The 25,404-nt window shown below is 41.3% G+C and overlaps 1 protein-coding gene across 5 annotated transcripts in view; it reads left to right on the forward strand.

Annotated features, from left to right (window-relative positions):
* The window catches only part of atf6 (activating transcription factor 6), a 462,472-nt gene that overhangs the window by 306,589 nt on the left and 130,479 nt on the right, over positions 1-25,404 (forward strand). The window contains exon 16 of one of the 5 annotated variants that reach the window (XM_069937695.1): positions 10,013-10,052. The exons of 3 other annotated variants lie outside the window; for them this stretch is intronic. In XM_069937695.1, the coding sequence (XP_069793796.1) occupies positions 10,013-10,038 (26 nt within the window). In that variant the 3' untranslated portion in view covers positions 10,039-10,052. Of the gene's footprint in view, positions 1-10,012; positions 10,053-22,535; positions 22,702-25,404 lie in introns of those variants that run through there. One more of the 5 variants, XM_069937694.1, reaches the window with a different exon arrangement.

Consider the following 25,404-nt stretch of genomic DNA (forward strand, 5'->3'; position numbering starts at 1 on the left):
CTTCAACACATTGTCACAAATAAACTGATTCCAAAACTTTGGTGCATATGTATCAGCATTCCCCTGTTCAACTGGGTCAACTTCCTGATCTGTAGACTGAAAGCAGTGAGAATTGGTGACAACACTTGCATGATAGAATAATGGTACCTTGCGAGGCTGCATACTCAGTCCCTTACTATACTCCCAATGTACACATGACTGTGTTGACAATCACTTCTCTATCTCCATCCACAAGTTTGCAGATGACACCACTGTGGTCGGCCAGATTTCAAGCAACAATGAGACGGAGTATAGGAAGGAGGTAAACTGGTAGCATGGTTTTAGAAAAGCAACCTCTCCTTCAATCTCAGCAAAATGAAGGGACTGGTCATTAACCTCAGGAAAAGAAGTGAAGCACACATCCTAGTATATATCAACAGTGGAGATGGTGGAGAACTTCAAGTTCTTTGTATATATGACCAGCAACTTGCACTTGTCCATTCATGCTGATGTTACAACCAAGAAAGCACACCAGAGATTTTCCTACCTCAGGACCCTGAGGAAATTTGGAATGTCTCCGAAGTCTCTTACCAACTTCAACAGATGTTCCACAGGGAGTTTCCTATCTGGATGTTTTACTGCTTGGTGCAGGAAATGCAAAGACCTTAAGAAACTGTATAGCACTTCAGGCCATCACACAAACCAAACTCCCCTCTATCAACTCCATCTATGCCATCAGATAAACTGCTATCATGTTACAGACCCATTCCACCCACTCTCCCCTTTAATCAGGCAGAAAACACAAATTTCCAGATTCAAAGACAGTTTTTCTCCTGCTGATATCAATTCTTGAACGGATCTCACAATGGCAAAAGAATTAACTATCCTTGTACTGTCTTTTATAACTTTTTTCTCTCTCCTATACAATTTGACAATTGTAAGTCTACTCCCTTCTCTGACATCTTATTGGTTTGTTTATTTGTTCATTCATTATTACCTGCTTTCTGAGTTGACTTGCTAGATAGGACACAAAACCTGTTCCTTTGTCATGACTGATGAGCTGAAAATCAATCATTCTTTTTCTCTCACTGCTGCTGTTCCACCACTGAGTTCCTCTGGCAGATTGCTTTTTGATATCAGTGGCCAGTTATTTACAACTGAGGTACGCAGTGGGTGGTTAATCTCTGGTATTCCCTACCCTAGACAACTGTGAAGACTAACTCATTGTAAGTATCTGGAAGTGGATGTGGGTAAACATTTGAAAGATTTGGGGATTTGGAAACTTGCTCAGAGCAGGAGTAAGGGTCCAGGGCAGATCAACAACTGTTACATTGAGAGGCGAGGCAGACTTGAGTGGATGAATTGGACTGAGCTGCTGCGTGGTGAGGTGCGGGATAGCTGTTGAAAAAAAGCTGAAAGATTAAGAGCACCTGCAGGACCAAATGATGAAAAGGATCCAACAGTGCCTACTAGAATACCTGGAAAGGCTGAGGACCCTGTGATATCTGTCTCTGAGGGCATCATCAGAACATCATTCAAGAGGGTGAACCCTCACAAGGCGTCAGGCCCTGACAGCGTACCTAGCAGGGTACTGAAAATCTGTGCCAACCAACTAGCTGGAGTGTTCTACTGTGATGAAATACTTCAAGAGGCTGGTCATGTCCAGAATGAACACATGCTTAAGATCTGGACCCACTGAAATTTGCCTATCATCACTATTGCTCCACAGCACATGCAATACTGCTGGCTCTCCACTCAGCTCTGGATCACCTCGAAAACAGCATTTCATACATGTGACTGCTCTTCATCGACTACAGTTCAGCCTTCAGTACCACAGTGCTAGTCAAGAAGCTACAAACATTAGGCCTCTGAATCCCATTTTCCAACTGGATCTTGACTTTCTCATTGGAAGATCACAGTCGGAACGAATTGGAAACAATGTCTCCTCCTCACTGATCATCAACACAGGTGCACCCCAAGGATGTGTGCTTAGCCCACTGCTCTACTCATTATACACCCATGACTATGTGGCCAGGCACAATTCTCAGTCTGCCTATGACACCAAAGTTGTTGGAAGATTCACAAATGGCAATGAGGAAGCATACAGGAGGGAGGTCGATCAACTTGTTGAATGAAGTAATGACAATAACCTTGTGCTCAATGTCAGCAAAACCAAGGAGATGTTTGTGGACTTCAGGAGAAAGCCCTCATCGAGGGTTTAGTAGTGGAGAAGGTCAAGAACTTCTAATTCCTGGGTGTCAATATCTCCGAGGATCTGTCCAGGAGCCTCCACGTTGATGCAATCACAAAGAAGGCTCACCAGTGTCTGAGGCAGTGCAGCTCTGAAGACTCTCATAAACTTCTGCAGGTGTACCATGGAGAGCATTCTGGCTGGTTGCATCACTGCCTGGTTTGGAGGCACCAAGTCTCAGAACAAGAATAAACTCCAGAGGGTTGTTAACTCGGCCTGCGACATCACAGGCACCATACTTCACTCCATCGAGGACATCAACATGAGGCAGTGTCTTAAAAAAGCAGCCTCTATCCTCAAAGACTTCCACCAACTAAGTCAAGCCCTCTTCACTCTGCTACCATCCGGGAAAAGGTACAGGAGCCTAAAGATGAACACTCAGCAGCACAAGGACAGCTTCTTCCCCACTGCTATCAGATTCCTGAATAATCAATGAACTAAAAACACTGCTTCACTTTTCATACACTATTATTTGTGTAGCGCAAATGAAAGCTCTCATGACTGGGGGAGAACAAATGCTTTTATTAGCTTATAACTGAGGGTAGGGCCTCACAGTAGTCTTTGGAAGGTTTCTGGGTTTAGGCAGGAAACCAGGGTTTTATGTGAGCAGATGGGGGCGGAGCTGAGAGGTGAAGCCAGCCATCAGCTCAACACACTACCAGTGAATCTCAGTTCACTGCATCCACCTCTTCCTGCAGAATTTAGGGAATGAATGAAGACAGAAAACGTGGATTCAGAAAAAAAGTTAATAAAAATATACAGTTATTTACAGATTTAAGTGGTCCAGGATCCTGGAGATCCTGGTGGAGCACCTTAGCACCAGGGGCCTTGAAATCCTTGGGTCTCCAGATCCCCTTGTGAGGGAGGAGAGGTGGGCTGAGTCTCCAGCTCAACAGTGGAGGGGGATGCACTTTCCTCCTGAACCAGATCCTCTGAGGCCCTAACGGGGGGTGGTGAAAATGATCTCTGTGGCTTGAAGGGGACTTCAGGCAAAGGAGCCTCTGTTCCGGCAGGTGCCAGGTCCCTGATGAAGACGGTGTCCTCCCTGCCATCCGGGTACGCCATACATGGGATTGGCATGGAGCAGTTTCACCCTTTCCATCTGTTTCCTGAGAAGGACTGGACCAGGAGTGGTGAGCCAGGTTGGTACTCTAGTTCCCGATGCCGACCTTCTTTCAAAATTGAATAGGAGCTCGTGAGGAGTAGCGTTGGTCGCAGTACATAGTAGTGAACAAATGGAATGGAGCACCATAGGGTGGACTTCCTGCCAGCATGAGTTTGGAAGACCTTTTGACTTCGGGGCCAGTCTGACATCCTTCCAGATTGTGGCATTTTCCTTTTAAACCTGCCTGTTCCCCCGCGGGTTGTAGCTAGTAGTCCTGCTGGATGCGATGCCCCTCACCAGCAGGTATTGATGTAGCTCATAGCTGGGATACCTGAACAGGCCAAAAATGGAATCTAGCACCTTTATGACTGATGAAGTGGGCGTGTTTGGACATGGAATGGCGAACAGGAAGCGGGAGTACTTATCAATGATAGAGTGTTCTCGTTCGAGGAGGAGAGAGGTCCCTTAAAATCAACACTGAGCCTGGATTACTTTAGCAGGTGAGCCTTTGTGGGGTGGTAGAAGTGTGACTTGCACTCCGCGCAGACCTGGCAAGACCTGGTCATTTAACTGATGTCTTCCATGGAGTAGGGCAGATTGTGTGCCTTGACAAAATGAGCCATGTGGTTAACCCCTGGATGGCAGAGCTCATTATGCAGAGATCACAGTTGCTCGGTGTGTGCAGAGGCACAGCTTCCTCTGGATAAGGCATCTGGAGGTTCATTAAGAGCTCCTGGCGATAGGCAATGTCATAATTGTAGGTGGAGAGCTTGATACTCCACCTAGCAATTTTATCATTTTTGATTTTGCTCCTCTTGACATTATTAAACATGAATACAACAGAGTGCTGGTCAGTGAGGAGTGTAAATTTCCTACCAGCTGGGTAGTGTCTCCAGTGCCTCACAGCTTCTACAATGGCTAGAACCTCCTTTTCCATAGATGGGTTCCGGAGCTCGTGGCCTTGTAATGTGCGATTTAAAAAATGCCACTGGCCTGCCTGCCTGGTTGAGGGTAGCGGCAGGGCTACATCTGAAGTGTTACTTTCCAGTTGGAAAGATACATTCTCGTCCATTGGATGCATGGCAGCTTTCACAATGTGATTCCAGAGGTAGTTAAAAGCCATTTGGGCTTCAGCCGAGAGGGGTAAATGAGTGGCTTTTAAGAGAGGGTGAATCTTATCAGCGTATTGAGGGATCCACTGGGTGTAATATGAGAAAAACCCCAGGCATCTCCTCAAAGCCTTTGTGGTCCTGGGAATGGGGAGCTCCAAAAGGGGGCACATCCTATGGGATTGGAGCCAATGATGTCATTCTCCATCACATAGCCAAGGATAGCCAGATGTTTAGTCCTGAACACGCACTTGTCAGAGTTATAAGTGAGGTTCAGGGCTTTTGCTGCATGGAGAAAACTCTGGAGGTTGCCTTTGTGATCTTCTAAGGTATGGCGACAGATGGTGACATTATCGAGGTAGGGGAAAGTAGCCTTCAACTCGTACTCATCCACCATTCTGTCCATCTGCCTCTGCAAGATAGAGACCCCATTAATGATACTGAAAGGGGCCCTTCGGAATTGATAGAGATGACTGTTAGTCTCAAATGCCATATATGGAGGGTCCTTGGAATGGATTGTCAGCTGCTGATAAGCTACTTTCAGGTCATTGGTCGAATAGAACTGATACTGCGCAATATCATTCACCATGTCCAAAATTTGAGGGAGAGGATATGCGTTTGACTATAGTCAATTACTCAGCTGGACCTGTTTTCCCCTTTTACCACTACCACTTGCACTCTCCACGGGCTGATGCTAGGTTCGATGATACCTTCGTCAATCAGATGTTGTGTCTCAGACTTTATGAAATCTCAGTCTGTTGTGCTGTACCTTCTGCTCTTGGTAGCAATAGGACAGAATCGGGAAGAGAGGTGGGGGGGTTGATATTCAGTGTGGAGAGGTTGCATGTGAGTTCTGATTTTAGGGGCACTACATTCTGAACCATTACAGGGGGGAGGGGACCAGAATACTCCAAGGTCACACTTTTAAGGTGACACAGGAAGTGCAGACCCATCAACACCGGAGCACACAATTTATCAAGTACATACAGGCAAATCTTACAGAGTTCACCCCCACAGCAGATGTACTATACAATGTTGTTGAATACATGTAGAATGCGAATGAGATTCAAGGAATATGCGATAATTGGAAGGATACATCTTTAGGTTGTACTCTTGCACAGTCTGCGAGTCAGTGAAGCTTTTTATAGAGCCTGTGTCGATTAGGTATTTAGTGGAATGTCTGTTTACCTTCACACTCACTATGGAGTTGCTGAGCTGGTGCAGTCAGTGTTGATCTCGGACCATCAAGGCTAGGACCCCGGAGACTCCATTCTCTTCACTCGAGTGGTCCCCACCGTCCTGGGTTGTCCTGTGTGGGTAAGATGGTGTTGAACTCGTGGCGCAGCAAGATAGCCGCTCTCCTTCCTCCTCTGAAAATGATGGCGCCGAGTTTGAATTTGGGTTGTGGCAAGATGGCCGCTGAGCCTTTTCACGCCATTTCCTCACTGCCATTGCCACCCACCTTTGCCGTGTAGCCAACAAGTGGGTTCGGGTGAATTTGGGCAGATGGCTTGGGGCTGAAATTGGATCAAGGAACAGTGTAGGCCACGGACTTCCCCGGGCTTCCCCTCGCAAGGCAAACCCTCACCCAATGCCATTTTTTGCCACAGCTGGAACACACTGAGTCTTTAGCCAGGAAACAAGTTCGGAGATGCTGGCTCTTGTTGTAGAAAAAGCACTCCCCAGCACGGAAGCGCTCCCTAGCACGTGAAGTGGCAGCCGTTAGGGCTGGGATAGCGAAACCAGTCAGTCCTTGGAAAGGGCCACCTGGGTGAGTGAGCTTGCTGGCATCAAGGTCATCGTTCTCGAGCTTGGTGTGTTCCAAGGATTTGGCCAGTTCGATGCAGTCCTTCTTACCCGACTTGAATAGTTTCTGCCTCATGTACCTCGAGTAGACCTCCGTGACTAGAATGTCCTGGATCTGTTCTTCCCGAACGCATCCTGTAGCCGCTTCGTACCTGCACTTCTTGGCAAGCGTCCATAGATCAGCAGGTAGTCACCAATGGTCTCTCTTTGCCGTTGGTGATGTACAGCGAGTCAGTGCCTCGCTAGGACCTTGTTTTCCATCTTCAGGTACCGAGTCTTCAACGCCTTGATGGCGGTATCATATGTAATGCAGTCCCTGATGATTGCATACCCTTTCGTTCCTACCCTTGAAACAAGTTCAGACCTCCTGAGTTCATCGGTGTGGAAGTCGTCTCTGGTTGCATTCAGGTAGGCCTGGAAGCAGTCTAGCCAGTGCATGAACTCCTCAGCCACATCGGGGGAACAGAGGGTCTATCAGCAGCGTATCAGGCTTGAGTAAAGCTTCCATCGTTTAGGAAATAAGCTAATAAAATTGCAGCACAAATGAAAGCTCTCATGACTGGAAGGAGAACAAACACTTTTATTAGCTTATAACTATAGGTAGGGTCTCACAGTAGTCTTTGGAAGGGTTCTGGGTTTAGGCGGGAAACCAAGGTTGCATGTGAGCAGATAGGGGCGGAGCCAGCCATCAGCACCACACACTACCAGTGAATCCCACTTCTCTGCATATTGTTATTATTGTTTTATTTCATTTTTTTATAGTAATGTCCTAAATAATATGAATGTTTACACTTTGATGGTGCTGCATAACACCGAATTCCATGACTTGTTCATGACAATAAATCCTGATTCGGAAATCAATGATGAATGTTTTTGGAATCAAGAATTGGAAGATAGATTAGCTCTAGGTTTATGATGGTTACCTTGAAAAGGGGTGAAAAAACTTCAGTCAATACAGATGCAGGAGATGGCCATTCAGCCCCTTGAGACTCCACCACCATTCAATACATTCACAGGTGATTATGTGACCTCAGTCCTCTGTTCCTGCTTTTCTTGCATATCCTTGATGCTTTAAGACATAAAGGCCACATCAGCTCCCCTTGAATTCATCTAACAAACTGGTCTCAATAACTTTCTTTGGTTGGGTGTTCCACAAATTCACAATTTCATGAATGAAGAAGTTTCTCCTGATCTCAGTCCAAATAATGGCATCCATAAACTTACATGTTTATTGCTTCATGGTTTCAGAAGGGAATTTTGCTTTTTTTTAAGAATTAACATTGTAAGAGAACACAGGAAGTTAAACACTGATTGTATCTGGAAATGTGAAAGATTATTGCTCTGGATCTTTTTATTTCTAACTGCTGCCAAGATATCAACCATCTTGACTTCACCATTGCATTCTCCTATTCTAATCTTGCCCCTCTCAGAACACATTGCCCTGCGTTCTCTCCCTATTAAACCAAACCTCCTCTTTAACCTTGTTATTTTTTCATTCCATCTGAAGGGGAGAGCGTTGAAACATTGACTGCCCATTGCTTTACACAACTGCTGCGTGATTAGATGGGTCCCTCCAGCACTTTGGTGTTTGTTCTCATTCTCCAGCATTCTTGAATACCTCCTCTGAGTTGAACTTGTTTTTGCAGATTTTCCATTTCAGGCTTTCACATTGATTGAGAAATTAGTTTTGTAATAGAAACATCAGAGCAAAAACTGGGAAGAGGGAGAGGTTAAGTGCTAATTTCCATGAACCATTGCTGTTTTTACTGCTGGTAACAAGCTGGATTTAGTCAGATCAAACCTGTTAAAATGCCACACTGAAGGGGATTTGTATTTGAGGACTGGCTCAAGAGCTAAAGTAAGTGTTTGGTTTATAAGGCTGCACGTTAGATGATGGATGCCTGATATCGCCAAGCATTACATTTATCAGTGAAGTGAATCATTCAATAAGAGGGGTCATAAGAAGTTGGACATAGAACGATGTTCTTGGATGAAATCAGAATCTGAATTTTGAGACAAAATTACAAGTGCAAAATTGCTTTAAATAACATTTTTAAAAAATACAATAGTGCAAAAGAAGAGAAAAAGTGAGGTAGTGTCTGTGGTTCATTGTTCATTCAGAGATCTGATGGTGGAGGGGAAGAAGCTGCTTTTGTACCATTTAGTGTTTGCATTTAGGCTCCTGTATGTCTGGGTGGTGAGGGTCCTTGATGATAGAGGCTGCTTTCTTGAGACATTGCCTCTTTTAGATGTCCTTAATGAAGTGAAGACTGATGCCCATCATGGCGCTTGCCATGTTTACAACTCTTTGTAGCCTTTTCCTGACCTGTACTTTGGCACCTCCAGACCAGACAGTGATGCAACCAGTCAAAATGCTCTCCTCAGTACACCTGTACAGATTTGAAACCCAATCTTCCGAGTCCATTCATCTGTTGCTTTCCAAAACAATAATCCATTACTCCACAGCATGTCCAATTAACAGCTACTTGTGAAGACTCTATAGGCATTCTTCAAAGTTTTTGCAAAGCAGCAATAGAAATTCACCAAGACAAATGATTACTTAAACAAAAGTTACTTTTAATTATCTTTAAATATGAAAACAGAATTACACTTTAACCTATTGCTATTAACTTAACCTAACAGCCCGCTTCTAATTCTAAGTGCACATACATGTAATATGTGTAAGTTCAGAAAAGTTCTTTAATTCGCAGTCCAATCTCACTTCTCAGTCTTTCAAGGGCAATGATATCAGACAATTCTTATACTCTGCAAAGAATTTAACATTTATGAATTTCACCAGGCTTTGGTGCTTGAAAGATAAATGGTTACTGTTCTGGAAGGTTCCTGTTGGTTTTCAGAGAGAGATTTGTTGCTCGTTGGGCACAAACTGATTCCTTCCGATCAGCCACTTCAGTGTCTTGCCGAAGAAATGTGCCGCAACAGGGTTTTCCAGATGATAACCTCTTTCTTCCAGGTCACCACAGAGTTCTTTTTTGTTTCCTTTATTTCAAGTGAAACATTATACAGCCAGTCATCTCCCCTTGTATAGACCACAAGGGCTTTGACCAGGCTGAACGAAGAACTCACAACCCTTCTTCAAAATGGGGTTTTTCCACAAGCTTTCCAGCTTGTCTTCTCTCTCTCTTTCACTCACTCAGAGAAAAACCATCTGACCCTCTTACAACAGCAAAATGCATTCAGACATTCTGCGGCACTGGACCCATTCATCTGATGCTTTCCAAAACAATAATCCATTACTCCACAGCACGTCCAATTAACACCTACTTGTGAAGTCTCTATAGGCATTTTTCAAAGTTTTTGCAAAGGCACTTGGAGCCTGGACTGTTTGGCTTGAGCAGAGCTCTGGCATTTTATATGAGATCTGTGTTGTGAAGCGTTTGTATTTGTTCGAGACCTACACTAAAAAAAACCCCCATAATTTATCTCCTTTAAACATATCTATATACAATATGAAAATATAACATAATCCCTCACAGTTTGGTATCAGGGATAGACCAAGCTGCCAATGGTGTCGTTGTCAAAGAGGAAGAGGAAAGTGAAAGCTGTGATTTTTACATCTGGCTTCAAGATGATAGAGGAATTTTTTTTTTGTGGTTGTTTTTGTAAGAGTCCCAAAGAATAAATTGACTAAAAACAGCGAATCAGTGTTGGGAATTTTAATTTTTAATTTAGGGATGAAGTATGGTAACAAGCCCTTCCTGCCAACAAGCACGTATTAACTCCCTCCCTCTTTGAATGTAGGAGGAAACTGGAGCATCTGGAGGTAGCCCATGCAGACGTGGTGAGAACGTACACACTCCTATAGACACTGCAGGATTTGAACCCGGGTTGCTGACGCAGTAATAGCTGCAGGTGCCAAAATGTGTAATTTGTTTACTTACCTTGTTAGATCAGTGTTCCGTGGTCAATTGGCTAGGTGCAGCCATCTTTGTTTTTGTGCAAGTTCCAGGAGCATGCGTAGTGCATTAGTATATTAGAGTGCCGGCTGGAGTATGCATAGAGCATTTATGTATTAGAGTGCCGGTTAGAGCATGCATGGTGGGGCAGAGCACGAATTAAGAGCTTTGCTCTGAAGATTCCTGCATTTCAGACAGCCACCCCTCAACCCTACAACATCATTGCCAACTCCAGCAACTTGTTAACTTCATCTTCCTTCTTGACAAAGGAACCTGTACCAAAATGCTAACCGACTATTTCTACCCGTGAATGCTTCTTGACCAGCTGAGTCCCTCCAGCTTCTCATTGTTTATCTTCAGTTTTTCTTTTTCTTTCTTGTGCTCTAAAGAGATGCCACTGTTCCTTCAAGCTCAGAAATCTCAAGCTTCAGCCTGACATTATCTAGTGCAGCTATTCTCAAGCTTTCTTTGGCCATGGCCTCCTTAGGACTCTGCTCAAATTTTATGGTTATCCTTCCCTGTGAAGAAATCACGTTTAGTTGGTTTCTTTCATACTTCTCCCCTACCGACTACATAAAAAACATTAAAAAATTTTATGATTTCAATCTCTTCCCCCCCCCCCCCCCTAAAATGTGGTGTTGCCCCCCCCCCCCACTGGAGCAGTATATCCCCATAGAATGGCTGGTCCAGTGAACTCTTGCATTCCATTCAGCTCATCCTAGCTCCTACCGGATACAAGGACTCGACCCAAAATGCTGACAGTTCCTCAACCCCTCCTCCCACCTTGCCATAGCTGCTGCTAATCCACTCAATTCCTCCAGCAGTTATGTTCTGCTCCAAATTCTAGGATCTGCAGTCTCTTGCTTCACCTGTTTGTTCATCCCATTGTGTCAGCTATCAGAATTTGACATCTTATTTTCCTGTTTATTGATTGTTTCTTTAAATACATGATTTCTGCATCGTGTCAATCTGAGTGCTGTGATATCCTCATAAAGAAATCTGAATCCCACAATCAGCTCTTAATTTTCCAGCTCTTGCAGTTGACTGGAATGGCTTGGATTGCATTTTGGTTTGGACTGGTGACAAGGTGAAAAAAGAGTAATGGAAATAACATGAATTTTAAAAAGAGTGACTTCAAGGTGATTGGTCAAAATAGATTTTTTGACAGCAATATATATTCTCTTTATGGAGAACTCCCGAAAATGTGGTGCAAATTAACACAAATTCTTTATCTTGCTGAAATAACAAATTAAGATTCAAGAAACAAAAAAAAAATTCTTGGAGCTATCCTGTTTTATTTGACAGGAACTGCTTCTCTGCAATAACCACCCAACCACACACATACTGAAAATCACTTGCTTAAAGCACATTTATTTCAATGCTATATCCCTTTCTTCACCTAGATATGGTCTTCTCGTCGAAGAAGGCAGTTTTACACTGTGTTGAAAATCTTGTGCACTCTTGTTGCACAAAAAAATGGTGATTCAGTCACCTGGAAATATTTACAAAAGAGACCAACAATGAAGAAAAGTCAAATCCTTATTTTAATTTTGAGAATCTGTCATTGCAAAGGGATGAATCATGAATCAGTAGTAATTTTCTGTGTCTTTTTAAGTGCAGAGGCTAAATGTAAGGACAAGACTATGGTGAGAGAAATGCAATAAATCTACAGATATACGGACTTTAAATTCTTCAATCAGGAATGAGGCTATTAGTGTTTTGGTTGTATTCTCTCTTTTAATCAATACATAGTGCATATTTTGTAATGGCATCCACAAATGTCTTGCAACAGGGATAACTAGTTTGTTAATACACACAGGCATGCTAATGTTCATACTTTTCAAAATAAAGGGAAAAAAATCAAAATGAATGTTCAAAAAAATCTCCAAAACAATTGTTTATGAATTTGTCTGATTTTTTTTCATTTCTCATTGGCCCTGAAACTGATTGGATGCATGTTTGTGTTATAAATATTCCTGAATTTAGGTGAAAGCAGTACCATAATATAATTTTAGGGCCAATAAGAAATAAAAAAAATCCCTGCCAGTTAATAAAGTGAATGGGAGAGAAATTCTCTTTGGGAATTGTGGGACAGCAGAATGGGTGATGCAGTCATTGGAGATGAGGGAGTTGTCTGTGTACTTTTATTCAAAAATGAAAAGGGCAACGCAATATTTGCACTAGAATATTTCAACGTCTGTCCAGAAAAAAAAAATTGAGTGAACACAAGCAATAAACAAACGTGCTGGAAAAACATCCATACAAAGTAAAAGGCAAGCAATGTTTTAGGTCTGGGCCCTTCATCAGAAATTAGTCGACATTTTTTTCATGATTCCCAACAAAGAGCTCAGGCCCAAAACATTGATTGCCTTTTTTTTTTAACCTCGTATGAATATTGCTGCTAAGTTTCTGCAGCAATTTTGTAGTTGCATTTGACCCCAACATTTGCAGATTTACTTGTTTAACACAATGTTTTTCTAGTTGTATTCCAAATCATAATCCAAAAGTCTGGAAACTTTGTGCTCTCCACTTCCTCCATGTTAGAACCATTGATATGTACAGTAGTGGCGAATAGTCAACCTTTATCCTCCTGAAGTCCACAATCATCTCCTTTGTCTTGTCCAAATTGATGCTCAAGTTGTTGTTTGATGAGCCTCACAACCTCCTCTATGAAAGCGACATATTATTGTTGCTGATGAGGCCAACAATTGTTATATCATCTGCAAACTTGATGGATAGGCTTTAAACATTAAGTTAACAAGTCCATGTCAAGATTGGGCCTTGAAAATAAATGTTGAATTGTTTTGAAAGTTGCTTTGTGAACATAGCAATCTTTTCAAAATTTGGCCACTGAATTGATGATTGAAGTTGTAATATTCAACTGCAATGTTATTCTACTAAACAGAAAGGTATATGAGAAAGCTGCAATCTTGCTGCTGCATGAGCATTAAGTTAATGGAATTTCTTGTTTTTTAAAGGGGTATTGCCCTGGGTAAGCATCTCTTTTCACACTGTCAATATCATGGAAGAATTTTTTGCTCATCATTTTGGTGCCAGATGAGTGTTGGGGGTCACTGACTTGCTGATGAATATTTCTGACTTGCTCAATAATGCTTGTCACAGAAAAAGAAAGAAGATTTTTGAATGTTTGTATCTATAAATTCCAGAATTCAGAAGGAATGCTCTATCTTTTTTTGGCCAGTTTGTTAATATTCTTTTCCCATTTTCTCTCACCTGCTTTACCAAAAATTTCTGAAAGCACTAAATCTGTTGGTCAGGCTTTGAGCAATCAAGCAATCTACCTATTATTAATTTCCAAGGAATACCATTTAATTTGCATTAGTTCCATTTATTGAAGCAAATTTTCTTTGTCTGAACAGTTCCTACTTTTAATGCAGATGAAATTTATGTGGAGGTTCCAAGGAGAGACTGAAACTCAGTCAGTGTTGAGTCACTGCTGTGGCATCACTTACAGGGAACGTCCCAAAGGAACTCCATTATAAAGGGCAATAGTGGAGCTTCAACACTTCTGGAGTACCACATATTGCAATCCAGAAATAAATGTCCTTCAGCCAATCAGATGATTTTAAGCAGTCAAGTGGCAGTTGGCCAGCATAAATTTGCATGTGGTTCTGCCTGTAGTGGACCTGCTCCAGTTTCTCATAACTGACCTTGTCAGAGCAGCTTTTTGGGAAGGACTGTACAAGTGAGTGGTAGTTCGAGTTATTTTATGTCTTCATTCTGAAGACATTTCATTTTTATTGCACTGTACTTTAAAGAAAATTGTGAATGCAATCATGTGTGAGTATTTTCTGAGAAATGAATGATTGAGGATTTCTCTGAAAGTTCATTTGTCTCTGATTTGCACACTGTCAGGTACGATGAAATGCCTTCCAAATCAGTCATCCTCATCCCAACCCACAAATGTGCTGAAAACCTGATCAATTGAAAATAAAGAAATTAAACCTTTACAGAGAGAAAATATATATGAAGAATTTAAAAAATCATTTGTGCTGTGAAGAACTATTGTTCATAAGTCGTGCCCCTGAAGTGTGTTGTAGCTGGCTTAATTGAGGTACAGCTTACTTGTGCGCAGCAATGTCAACATCAGGGTATGACTACACATGTTCAGGCCAGCCTAGAATCACCAGATTGAAAAGTTTTTGCTTCATTTTGAAACAGGATAAATTTGGAAATTCTGACTGAAATCAACCATTCTGGTAGAAATGTCAAAAAAGGAGATGAAGTACTGTTTCTGCTTTAAAACATCTTTCATCAACACAGAGAGTGAAAGTCTTCTTTGACAAATTTCTTAAACAAAACTCAGAGTGACTGCATTCATTCATCTGGGCAAAATGCTTTGTTGGCTTTCTGCATGACATGGTCACACAGTAAAGGCAGGACAATAGCTCTCAAGTCTGTGTGTTTGGATCTTCATGAGGAGTCTAGTGACATCATGCCATTTACCACTTAATCAGTTCCTTTTGAATGGTTGGACATTGCAAGGAGGTTTCATTTTCTTGGAGAGTATCCATGCATTAACTTTACTATTAATGGCTCTGATTAATTGTACTCGCCATGCCCTAAGGAAATGAGACTTGTAGGTTCTTCATTGTCATGACTTCAGCCAACTGGCTTCAATTATTATGCATCTTCGAAAATAAGTCCGATTGCAACAGTAGTTGAAATATACTTGGGAAGAGGGGAATGAAAAGCCACCTGGCAATTTGATTGAGTTGGATAACACTTTTGTTCACATTTGGATAGCATTTGTCATAATTTTTAAAAGTGAACATGAGATCTGGGCTGCAATAAAATAATGGTCACAAGTTGCATCTAAACCCACAATAATTAAGAGCCCAGAAAGAATTGAAATGATTTCAAGTCAGAAAGTGTATACTGCAGATGTAGACTTTGTTCCAATAGATAGCAGAGAGCAGGAAGGAAAAGAACAGCAGGACTTGTTGTGGCGGCCCCCTCCCCCAGCACCCAGAGGAGGGGGGGGGGAATTCCATGCCTAGGGGTTGATGAGGGATCAAGGGTCCTATGAAGCGGTCGATGGTCTAAAAAGTATGGGGCCCCTGTCTTAATCATGGTTCACAGCAATGATATTGACTCAGTTGAAATGCAAGCAAGGGAGTCATTTATTTTTCAATTAATTTTGCTTTCATTAAAAATGCATAATTTTATCCAAATCCTGTTGGTGAAAGCTTACTGGATACAAATTAGTTGCAATATTTGGCCATTAAACCCCTAGTGATATCAAAAGCAATGACATGGCAATAAAGTACCTTTTTGGAATCCTAAAATATTGATAAACTTTATGTGAATGCTAGTCTTTCTTTTGAACACCTTGGGGACCCAGGTATTTTGCCATTGTTGTAGCTAGGAACAAGTTTTGAATATATTATAAATTATTTTGAATAACGAAATATGCTCCTCTTGCAGAGTGTGGGAAATCTGGGACAGCACAAATTCCCTGATGACTACACCTGCGAGAAGTATATCCAACTGCAGTTCCACACAGACCAAATTAGGGAGCTGGAGCTGGATGAACTCTGGATCATCTGGAAGGCAAAAAAAGGCAAACAAGTGTTATAGGGAAGCAATCACACTGAGGAGTCAGGTAGCTGCGTGACTGTCAGGAGAGGGAAAGGGAATAGGTAGTTAGGGCAGGGTATCCCTGTGGCCAATCCCCTCAATAACAAGTACATCGTTTTTGGATACTGTTGTGAGGTGGGGGGACCTACCAGGGAAAACCGCAGCCTTGCTCTGTGACTCAGAAGGTAAAGGAAGAAAGGGGGAGAGTGACAGTGGTTTCATTGGTTAGAAGAATAGGCAGGAGATTCTGTGGAATGGATTGAGACTCTCAGATTGTGTCTTGACTCCCAGGTGTCAGGGTCAAGAATGTCTCTGATCGAGCCCCTAGAATCTCGAGATGGAGAATGAGCAGTCAATGACATAGACAGGAAAAGTGATGAGGTCCTGAAGAGTGAATATAGGGAGGTAAGAAGGAAGCAAAAGAGCAGGACCTCAAGGCTGGTAATTTCTGCATTGTTACCTTTGACACGCGGTGGCCAGGAGATGCATAGCAATTACATAGAAATCTGAATCCCTTCTTAAAATTGATTGTTGGAAGAGGAAGATGCAAAATTGTATTCTCTTAGAAAAGGTGACTTATAATATTAGAAATAGGTATGATACATACTTAAAAAAATGGAAACTATATTTAGATATCATGGGTTTGGATATCTAATGATTTCTCTTCTACACCCAACCACCACTTTTTAAAAATCTTAATGGTTGAACTTTACCATGTTGGTTTAATTCTACTATTGTATTAATATCCTGTCTTTCCTTTTGGGACAGTGGTGTGTGGGGGGGTACTCACCACAGTGGCTTTGCATATATATCTATTCTTTTTTCTTTTAAACTTTTTTCTCTCTACTTACCTTTATGTACAGTAAAACCATTTATTTTTTATTCTATTTTGATAATTGTTAGTATCATTTGGATACGATTCTACATTATATTGTACTGTATGCAAAACTATAAATAAAATTTTTTGAAAAGAATAAAAGTTATGGCAGATGAATGCATGGCTAAGGATTTGGTGCAGGGAGACAGGGATTCAGGTCTGTGGATCAGTGGGATCTCTGGGGAAGGTTTGGCCTGTACAAAAGGATGGGTTGCACCTGAACACAAAAGGGACCAATTTCCTTATAGGCAGGTTTGATAAAGCTGTTGAGGAGGGTTAAACTAGCTATGCAAGGGGAAGGGAACAAGGTGATGATAGAGCAGTTGATGAAATGGTAGAGGCTATGTATAACGAGACTGTGATGAAGGATAGGCAGCAGAGGGAACATGAATGCACTAAGTTGGATAGGTTGAAATGTGTGTACTTTAATGGAAGGAATATTAGGAATAGAGCAAATGAACTCAGAGCATGGATCATTGTGTGGAACTTTGATGATGTGGCCATTACAGAGACTCAGCTGTCTTATGGAAAGAATAGCTGCTGAATGTGCCGGGCTTTAGATGTTTCAGAAAGGACAGTGAGGGAGGAAAAAGATGGGAGGGGGTGGCATTGCTGATCGAGGATATGATCACGCCTGTAGAAAAGAGGGAAGTATTGGAGGGATTGTCCACTGAGTCTGTGTGGGTCGAAGTCAGGAACATGAAGGGGGCAGTAAACCTACTGGGTATATATTGTAGATCTCCCAATAGTATCAGAGACATCAAGGAGCAAATGGAAATGCAGATTCTATAAAATGGTGCAAAAATATTAAGGTGGTAGTAACACGTGATTTTTAACATTCCTAATATTGATTGGAACCATCTTAGCATGAAGGGTTAAAATGGAGTGGAATTTATTAGGTGTGCTCATCAAGGCTTCCTGGCACAATACTGTAGATAGGCCAACTGGAGGACAGGCAAAACTTGACATGGCAAATGGAAATGAACCAGGTCAGGTGTCAGATCTCTCAGTGGGCAGAGATTTCAGAGAAAGTAATCACAAGTCTCTCTCCTTGACCACAGTATTGAAGAAGTGCAGGAATAGACAATATGGGAAAACTTTTAATTGGGATAGGGAAAAATATGATGCTTGGGAGTATAAATTGGGAGCAGATGTACGACAGAAACGTGGCAAATGGTCAGAGAGCATTTGCATGGTGCTCTGCACAAAAATAAAAATAGAACATCGAGGCAGGGAAAGGATAAAAAGGTGAAAGAACCATGGTATACAAGGGGTGTATAAAATCGAGTTAAAGAACAAAAGAGCAAAACCAGAGGTTTAAGAAGATAGGAACTGATAGAGCTCTAGCAAATTACAAGATTGCTAGGAAAGAGCTTAAGAAATACTTAGGAGAACTCGAACGTGCCATGAGAAGATGTTGGAGGGAAGGAGTAAGAAGAACAATAGGATGGAGTTGTGTAAGAACCGGGCCTATCAGGAGTGATAGTGAAAGCATGTGCAAAGAGTTAGAGGAGATAGCAAGGTCCTTAATTAATACTTTGCTTCAATATTCACCAAAGAAAAGGACTTTGGCAATTGTGAGGATGATTTGGGGTGGTCTGAGGAGCAAGTGGATGTTGACGTTTAGAAAGAGGATGTGTTGGACCATTTGAAAGGCATGAAGTGAGCTAAGTTGCCAGGAACTGATGAGATTTACCCAGGCTACTGAGGGAAGAGAGGGAGTAGATTGCTGAACCATTGCTGATTATCTTTGCATTGTCAGGATGAACAGCGGATTGGAGGGTTATAAATGTTGTTCCCTTGTTCAAGAAAGAGATTAGATATAGCCCAGGAAATTATAGACTTGTGAGTCTGTTGGAGAAGATTCTGAGAGACAGGATTTATAAGCATTTAGAGAGACATAATCTGATTAGGGATAGTCAACATGGCTTGGTCAAAGGAAGGTCATGTTTCAAAAGCATGATTGAAATTCTTTTGAGATTGTAACAAAGAACATTGATGAAGGTAGAGCAGTGGATGTAGTGAATATGGATTTCAGTAAGGCATAGGATAAGGTTCCCCACGCAAGACTCATTCAGAAGATGAAGAGGAATGGAATCCCAGGAGGCCTTGCTTTGTGGCTACAGAATTGATTTGCTTGCAGAAGGCAGCAATGTTTTTACAAAGATAGTTCATGACACAGAAGCCAAAGCAAACTCAGTGCAGTCCCTCAAAGAACTGGAACAAATTCATTTAAAAGGGCGAGCAAGCAATAAATGAAACTCAACATTGAGGACTAGATAGATAAACTAATGATATACAATAAGCAGCAGTGCCTACAGGTTGAGGAGGGCAAGGCTACCAGTCTCCATCTGGACAACATTTTACAAGAGCAAAATTGAGAGTGTCCTCTCTGGCTGCAAAACATCAGACTGGAAGTCAATACTATACAGAGGATCATTAAAGCAGCCAAGATTACTGAGGTCTCCCTTTCCTCTTTTGACGATATTCACCAGGAACATTGTTTAAATCGGGCTCGAAGAATTACTGAGGATCCCAACCATCCATCACACTTATAATTGATCAACTATCTTCAGGAAGGAGGTACAGGAGCATCAAAATCAGGTCTGCCTGGCTGGGAAATAGCTTCTTCCCACAGGCTGTAAGATTAATGAATGGTATTCTGTAACCTTTGGAAGACTACACAAAAGAGTCTGGAAAAACAACCAACTGAAAAACCTCACAAAGATAAGCGTATACAGAGCCGTTGTCATACCCACACTCCTGTTCGGCTCCGAATCATGGGTCCTCTACCGGCACCACCTACGGCTCCTAGAACGCTTCCACCAGCGTTGTCTCCGCTCCATCCTCAACATCCATTGGAGCGCTCACACCCCTAACGTCGAGGTACTCGAGATGGCAGAGGTCGACAGCATCGAGTCCACGCTGCTGAAGATCCAGCTGCGCTGGATGGGTCACGTCTCCAGAATGGAGGACCATCGCCTTCCCAAGATCGTATTATATGGCGAGCTCTCCACTGGCCACCGTGACAGAGGTGCACCAAAGAAAAGGTACAAGGACTGCCTAAAGAAATCTCTTGGTGCCTGCCACATTGACCACCGCCAGTGGGCTGATAACGCCTCAAACCGTGCATCTTGGCGCCTCACAGTTTGGCGGGCAGCAGCCTCCTTTGAAGAAGACCGCAGAGCCCACCTCACTGACAAAAGGCAAAGGAGGAAAAACCCAACACCCAACCCCAACCAACCAATTTTCCCTTGCAACCGCTGCAATCGTGTCTGCCTGTCCCGCATCGGACTGGTCAGCCACAAACGAGCCTGCAGCTGACGTGGACTTTTTTACCCCCTCCATAAATCTTCGTCCGCGAAGCCAAGCCAAAGAAAGATTCTGTAACCTTAGGTCTTTTAGAAATGAAATGAGTAAATTATTCCAGAATATTTGTTTATATTTTATATTAGGTTTCTATCTGTTTATGTGATTTTTATATGCTGTGTGAGAAATGGTGTGTGTGTGTGTGTGTGTGTGTGTCTTTCTCTCTCTCTCTCTCTCTCTCTCTCAGTCTCTCTCTCTCTCTCTCTCCCCCCGGAAAAAATTGCTGTTTTGTTTGGTTCTATATGTAATGAACTTGAACAATGCTACATCATTTAGTTGCTGCTCTGTGGAAAGTTCTGAGTGAGACCTTGACTACAATGAAGACCTCTGATGTTCTCATAGTCCACTGGCACCAAATAAAACAGTGTATTACTGTAAACATGAAAAATTAAATAAAATATCTTTGCCCTCATTAAAATACTTTTGTTATTTTACAATTTAAATTTTAATAAGGAATCTACTATATATTGATGTCATCATGTAGATTTCCGCAAAACCTTAATTCAAATTCGTGTCTAGTTTGGATTAAAACTGCAGCCTGTCCTTGAATGTTAGTTTGATCCAAAAACTTTCCATGGAGAGGTTGCACAATGTTACTGACATCACACTGTACTTCTCCAAATATTTTTATTTATCTTGGTTAAATTATTGCAATTATTCTCATCTCAAAATTTGAAATGCCAAAACTTGCATTGGTCACAAGTCTTCTAATGAGGTAATACACCCACAGTGGGTGGCAGTTGTTCAATTTAATTTGTTATGCTAGCCTTTATTGAAGATCTATTTCAAAACTAGATGATCCCAATTTTAAATTTTTGTGCTAAAGTTTTGTTTCTTATTTGAAAGTTACTACTTTATTTGGCAGCTTGATTTATTGCTATACCCAGATGAATAAATGGAATTTCTGTCACTTAAGTGAGTTTCTCTCCTTCAAGTCAATTCAACTGTTGGCTTGTGTGATTTACATCTGTTGTTGGGAGGAATCTTGTCACATTCCATGCAAGTACTGCTGAGGCCAACTGGTCCCAAGTCAATGATCAAGTTTGGATTGAATTGCAACTCAAGCTATCAGAAAGCCACAGCGCATTCAGTGAAACAGAGGGAAAGGAGTTTGTGGAAGGTGTTGAATGGTCATTGCCTGCTGCAAGAAGCTTACTCTTTCAATCTACAGTTACATTCGACCATGTACAATCAAAGTGCTCTTAATAATAATCAACATGATTGATGGCAAATTTCTAGTTTTGAAGGAAGCAGCTGCCTTGGCTATACAACATTGCTTCATGTCTTCTTATACCTTCCACTGCAAAATGTTGCAAACACAACAGAAACCCCCCCAGCAAGTATAATATAACCGTACCTTGTTGTTCGGATGGTGACCACTCAGATTTTGATTTTAAAGAACTTCTTATTTTGTTTATCGAAACTGCTGAGGTTTTCTTTTCTTTATTGTTACCTTTGACGTTGGCACAGGCAGTAAGTCATTTAGATGCCTGGCAAAATAAACAATCAAGGGTGAATGATGTAAATATAGACTTGCATTTACATTAAAGAGCACACAGGGTAACTGGCAAGTTCCTCTGGAGCTTCATTGGAGAGGTTATGCTGGAGTCAATAATACTCATTCCACAAAAAAAATGATGCCTCTTATGTTCTTGGAAGTTGCTGAAATTTTCCTTTGAGTTTTGAAGCATATTATGCAGTACTGTACTCAATCACACCAGAATTGAATTTACCATTGTATACCCTCTGAACCTGAATTTGAATTGGAGCAGGCATCATTTACAATGAGACTGAACAAGTGAGAGTTATGTCACTCATGCACCAAGTCAGCTGTTATACCATTGACAGGAAGGAGGTTATTTTAAATAAAAGCCCAATCAGCCTCTCCACTATAATTTAGTTGAGATTGAAGAGCTACAGTATATTTCACTTCCTTTGTGGTTTCAGCTGAAGTATAGATTGAGAGGTGAGATCAAAGCCTTTTCACCTGGTTAAATCAATGTAGCATTGTGAAATTAGTGCAACAACTCTTATTCATAAAGTTAAACCTTTGGTTTAATAGAAATTAACCAGTGGGAACCAGAGAGGGCAATTTAATCCCTTAAATCTCCTTGACAATTTAGGAGGACTATATTTAACCTTACTTATGAAAAAAATCAATTCACCTCCAGAGTGACCCTTTAAAGACTGAAGTGATTTCATTGCATTGTCTTTCAATACTCCCATTGTAGCGATTTGATCCAATAAATAGTCGCTTGAAGGCTAAGTGAGACACTTTATTTGTTACACATTTCATTATTTCTAATACAAGTCCAGATATATTTAAATTCTTTATTTTAACACACAAACTTGAAACTATCTTCTTTAACGTTGAAATGTCCATAAATAACATCCTTATAAACGTTTAATAAGATCTGTATTGTTCTCCATGAAAATATGAATATTATGAAAGTGGTCAATGAAAATTTTGAGTGTTTCACTCACCCTTCTCTATGTCACCATGTTGTATAATACTTTCTAGCTCCTGATTCGCACCATACACTACCGTACATGCTCCAGCTGGCATTTTAATACACGAACACACTGCATATGCTCCAGCCAGCACTCTAATGTACTAACGCACTGCACATGCTCCTGGAACTCACGCATGAGCACAAGAACAAAGATGGCTGCACCCGGCCAATCGACCCTGGAACGCCGGCCTAACAAGGTAAGCAAACAAATTAGACATTTTGGCTCCTACATTTCTGGCCACTAATTGTTATAAATGAGACATAATGTCTACACAATCAATTACAAAAATCTTTGCTATGCCCTCCAGCAGCCTCTAAGCCTGAAACAATGCTGGTTTCAACACACTTTTCTTGTCCCATGGTTTTCAACATAATCTTCAACATTCTTCCCTGAAGATTAAGTTTGTTCATTAGTCTCATCGTGCAAAAAGATGCACTGCTGCCTGGATCAAGAAATGCATAAGTACGTACTGTTGCATTCCCCATTCTTAGTCTTAATTTGTACAGGCTCGATTGAAAGTTTGCAGTTATCTACACTGGCCCCTGTAAGACCACTTGTCTGAACTGGGGCTTTAACACTGTTTTCTGATGTTTCCTTTGTTTCTGTTTGTTTCTTTTCCAATTCCTTGTCCCTTTGATTGATATGCAGCAGGATGCTTTTGACTGCATAGATTACAGTTAAGTTGTTTCTTGCAGTTTTTACTGATGTGCCCTTTACACATACAGCTAAAACATACTCCATTTTCCTTTAAGAAAGCAATCTTCTCATTATGTTGTTCTTTTCCAACCATAAACACATTTTCAAAGCACATCCACCTTTACAGAACAAACAACTCTTCTCATTAGGCAAACTCTACTTTTCCTTAGTTACTCTCTTTTTCTTTATTTATAACTGACTTAGTAGTAGCAAAGTCACTACTCAATTCTTTGAATTGGCCCATTTTATATCTTTGTTCCCCATTGAAGTGTCTCTGGTATTTCCATAAACTGGATCTGTTGCAATGTACTCCTGCCATTCAATAAAATCCAACAAATCATTTAAGGTATTTTTTCTGGAAATCACAAACCAACGTTCTCCACATATCCCACAGCTGGAAAGGTCATTTATCTGCAATGACTTGCATATTATCAGGCATGTCAAGCTCACTAATGTTTTCAATATCTTCCATGGCATTATAACATCCTCTTAAAAAGAAAGCGGAAGCTTGTAGATGATTTGAATCATTCGGTTTTATTGATGACCATTGAAAAGCTTTATCCATATAAGCTAAAGCAATTCTATGCTTGTTGCCAAAATGCTGCTCTAGTAAAGACTTAGCTTTGTCAAATTCTCTATCCAAATGCATATGTTGACAACTCTTTACAAGTTCCTTTGGCAGTCCTGTGTACATTTCCAAATAATAAAGACAATCTCCAAAGGCTTGTTTTTAATATTGGGTTTAAAAGATCTCATGAACGATTGGTACTGAAGTGCGTCACCGCAAAGAAGAGAGAGACTGAAGCTGGATCAATGATGCATCAATTTCATTTTGTCTTTTCATGGATGATAGTTTGTTGCTTTTCCGATGTTTGATGGGAATGCCAAGGGATCTATAGCATTTGACTGAATCGAAGCCACAGCACTGGTACATGCTCTGGGAGGATTTGTCCATGTATATGCATGTCTTGTACCCGTGGTACTGAGATAACTGCCTTATTAATTGATTTTTTTTTCCTGTGGTTCCATTTCAAAATATGGCTCCATACCACTTTAGATAATTTACTCCAAACACCAGATACCATTGAACCTTCTAGTACCTCCGTTTTAGGCCTGGAAACAGCAATGTTTGCTTCCAGCTCATGCTGCTCCTCCTCTTCTTCTAAGACATTTTTATCCTTAAGCAATTTTTGTCGTGAAAGAAGAGCTGCCAATTCATCTTTAATCTTTATATGTTAGATGTTGCACTGGAAACTCTGGAGCTTGAACGAGAAGAACTTTGTTTGCTTCTTCTGCTTTCAACATTTGACACACTTGCTTGTATTTCTTCCTTCATGTCAGATGTCGATTTATTACTTGGACTTTCTCTGGTTCGAATTGTGCATCCTTTTCATTTTCATTCTCTTTGTTTCTTCACCTTTTTCATTTTCTTCATCACCATTTGGTGACACAACATCATCTGTCTTCATATTCAGTCATTGTCTTCTGCAATGATTTTGCAATGTCTTCATTCCCATCAACCGAAGCCATGACTTCTTCCCTTGCCTGCTTCAGACTTGCAATGAGAACACTTTTATCTCCACTTGTCTTTTTGCTCTATCATTTCAGTTCTTCTTTGAGATCTGCAACTTTCATGTTTTCAGTACCTTGCTCCTTAACTGCAAAAGCAGTGGCTGCTGCAGCCATTCTTACTCGTCTTGATCCACCATCCATTGAGCACACACAGTACACTACCGTACATGCTCCAACTGGCACTCTAATACACAAACACACCACACATGCTCCAGCTAGCACTCTAATATACTTACACACTGTGCATGCTCCTGGTACTCATGCATGAGCACAAGAACAAAGATTGCTGCGCCCAGCCAATCGACCCCGGAATGCCAACCTAACAAAGGAAGTAAACAAATTACACATTTTATCCACTACATCGATTAAAAATGAATTAGTCCATCATTGTGGAATTGGGACAAAACTGACACGGCTTGCAATTCAAGACTGTGTCACTTCTCCTTATCTCTTTGCCCATTGTTAAACCTGCAGCTCTCTGGGTCTTGGTCAGCCCTGCACACACCCCTCCCTACCATTCTGCTCTAACTTGACTTTCTGGCCAATTGCAGACTTTCAGATCTTACAGAAGAGACATAAACATCCCAAAATGTAACAAAGGACAGACA

The sequence above is a fragment of the Narcine bancroftii genome, chromosome 5 (genome assembly GCF_036971445.1).
Source record: "Narcine bancroftii isolate sNarBan1 chromosome 5, sNarBan1.hap1, whole genome shotgun sequence".
Taxonomy (NCBI): domain Eukaryota; kingdom Metazoa; phylum Chordata; class Chondrichthyes; order Torpediniformes; family Narcinidae; genus Narcine; species Narcine bancroftii.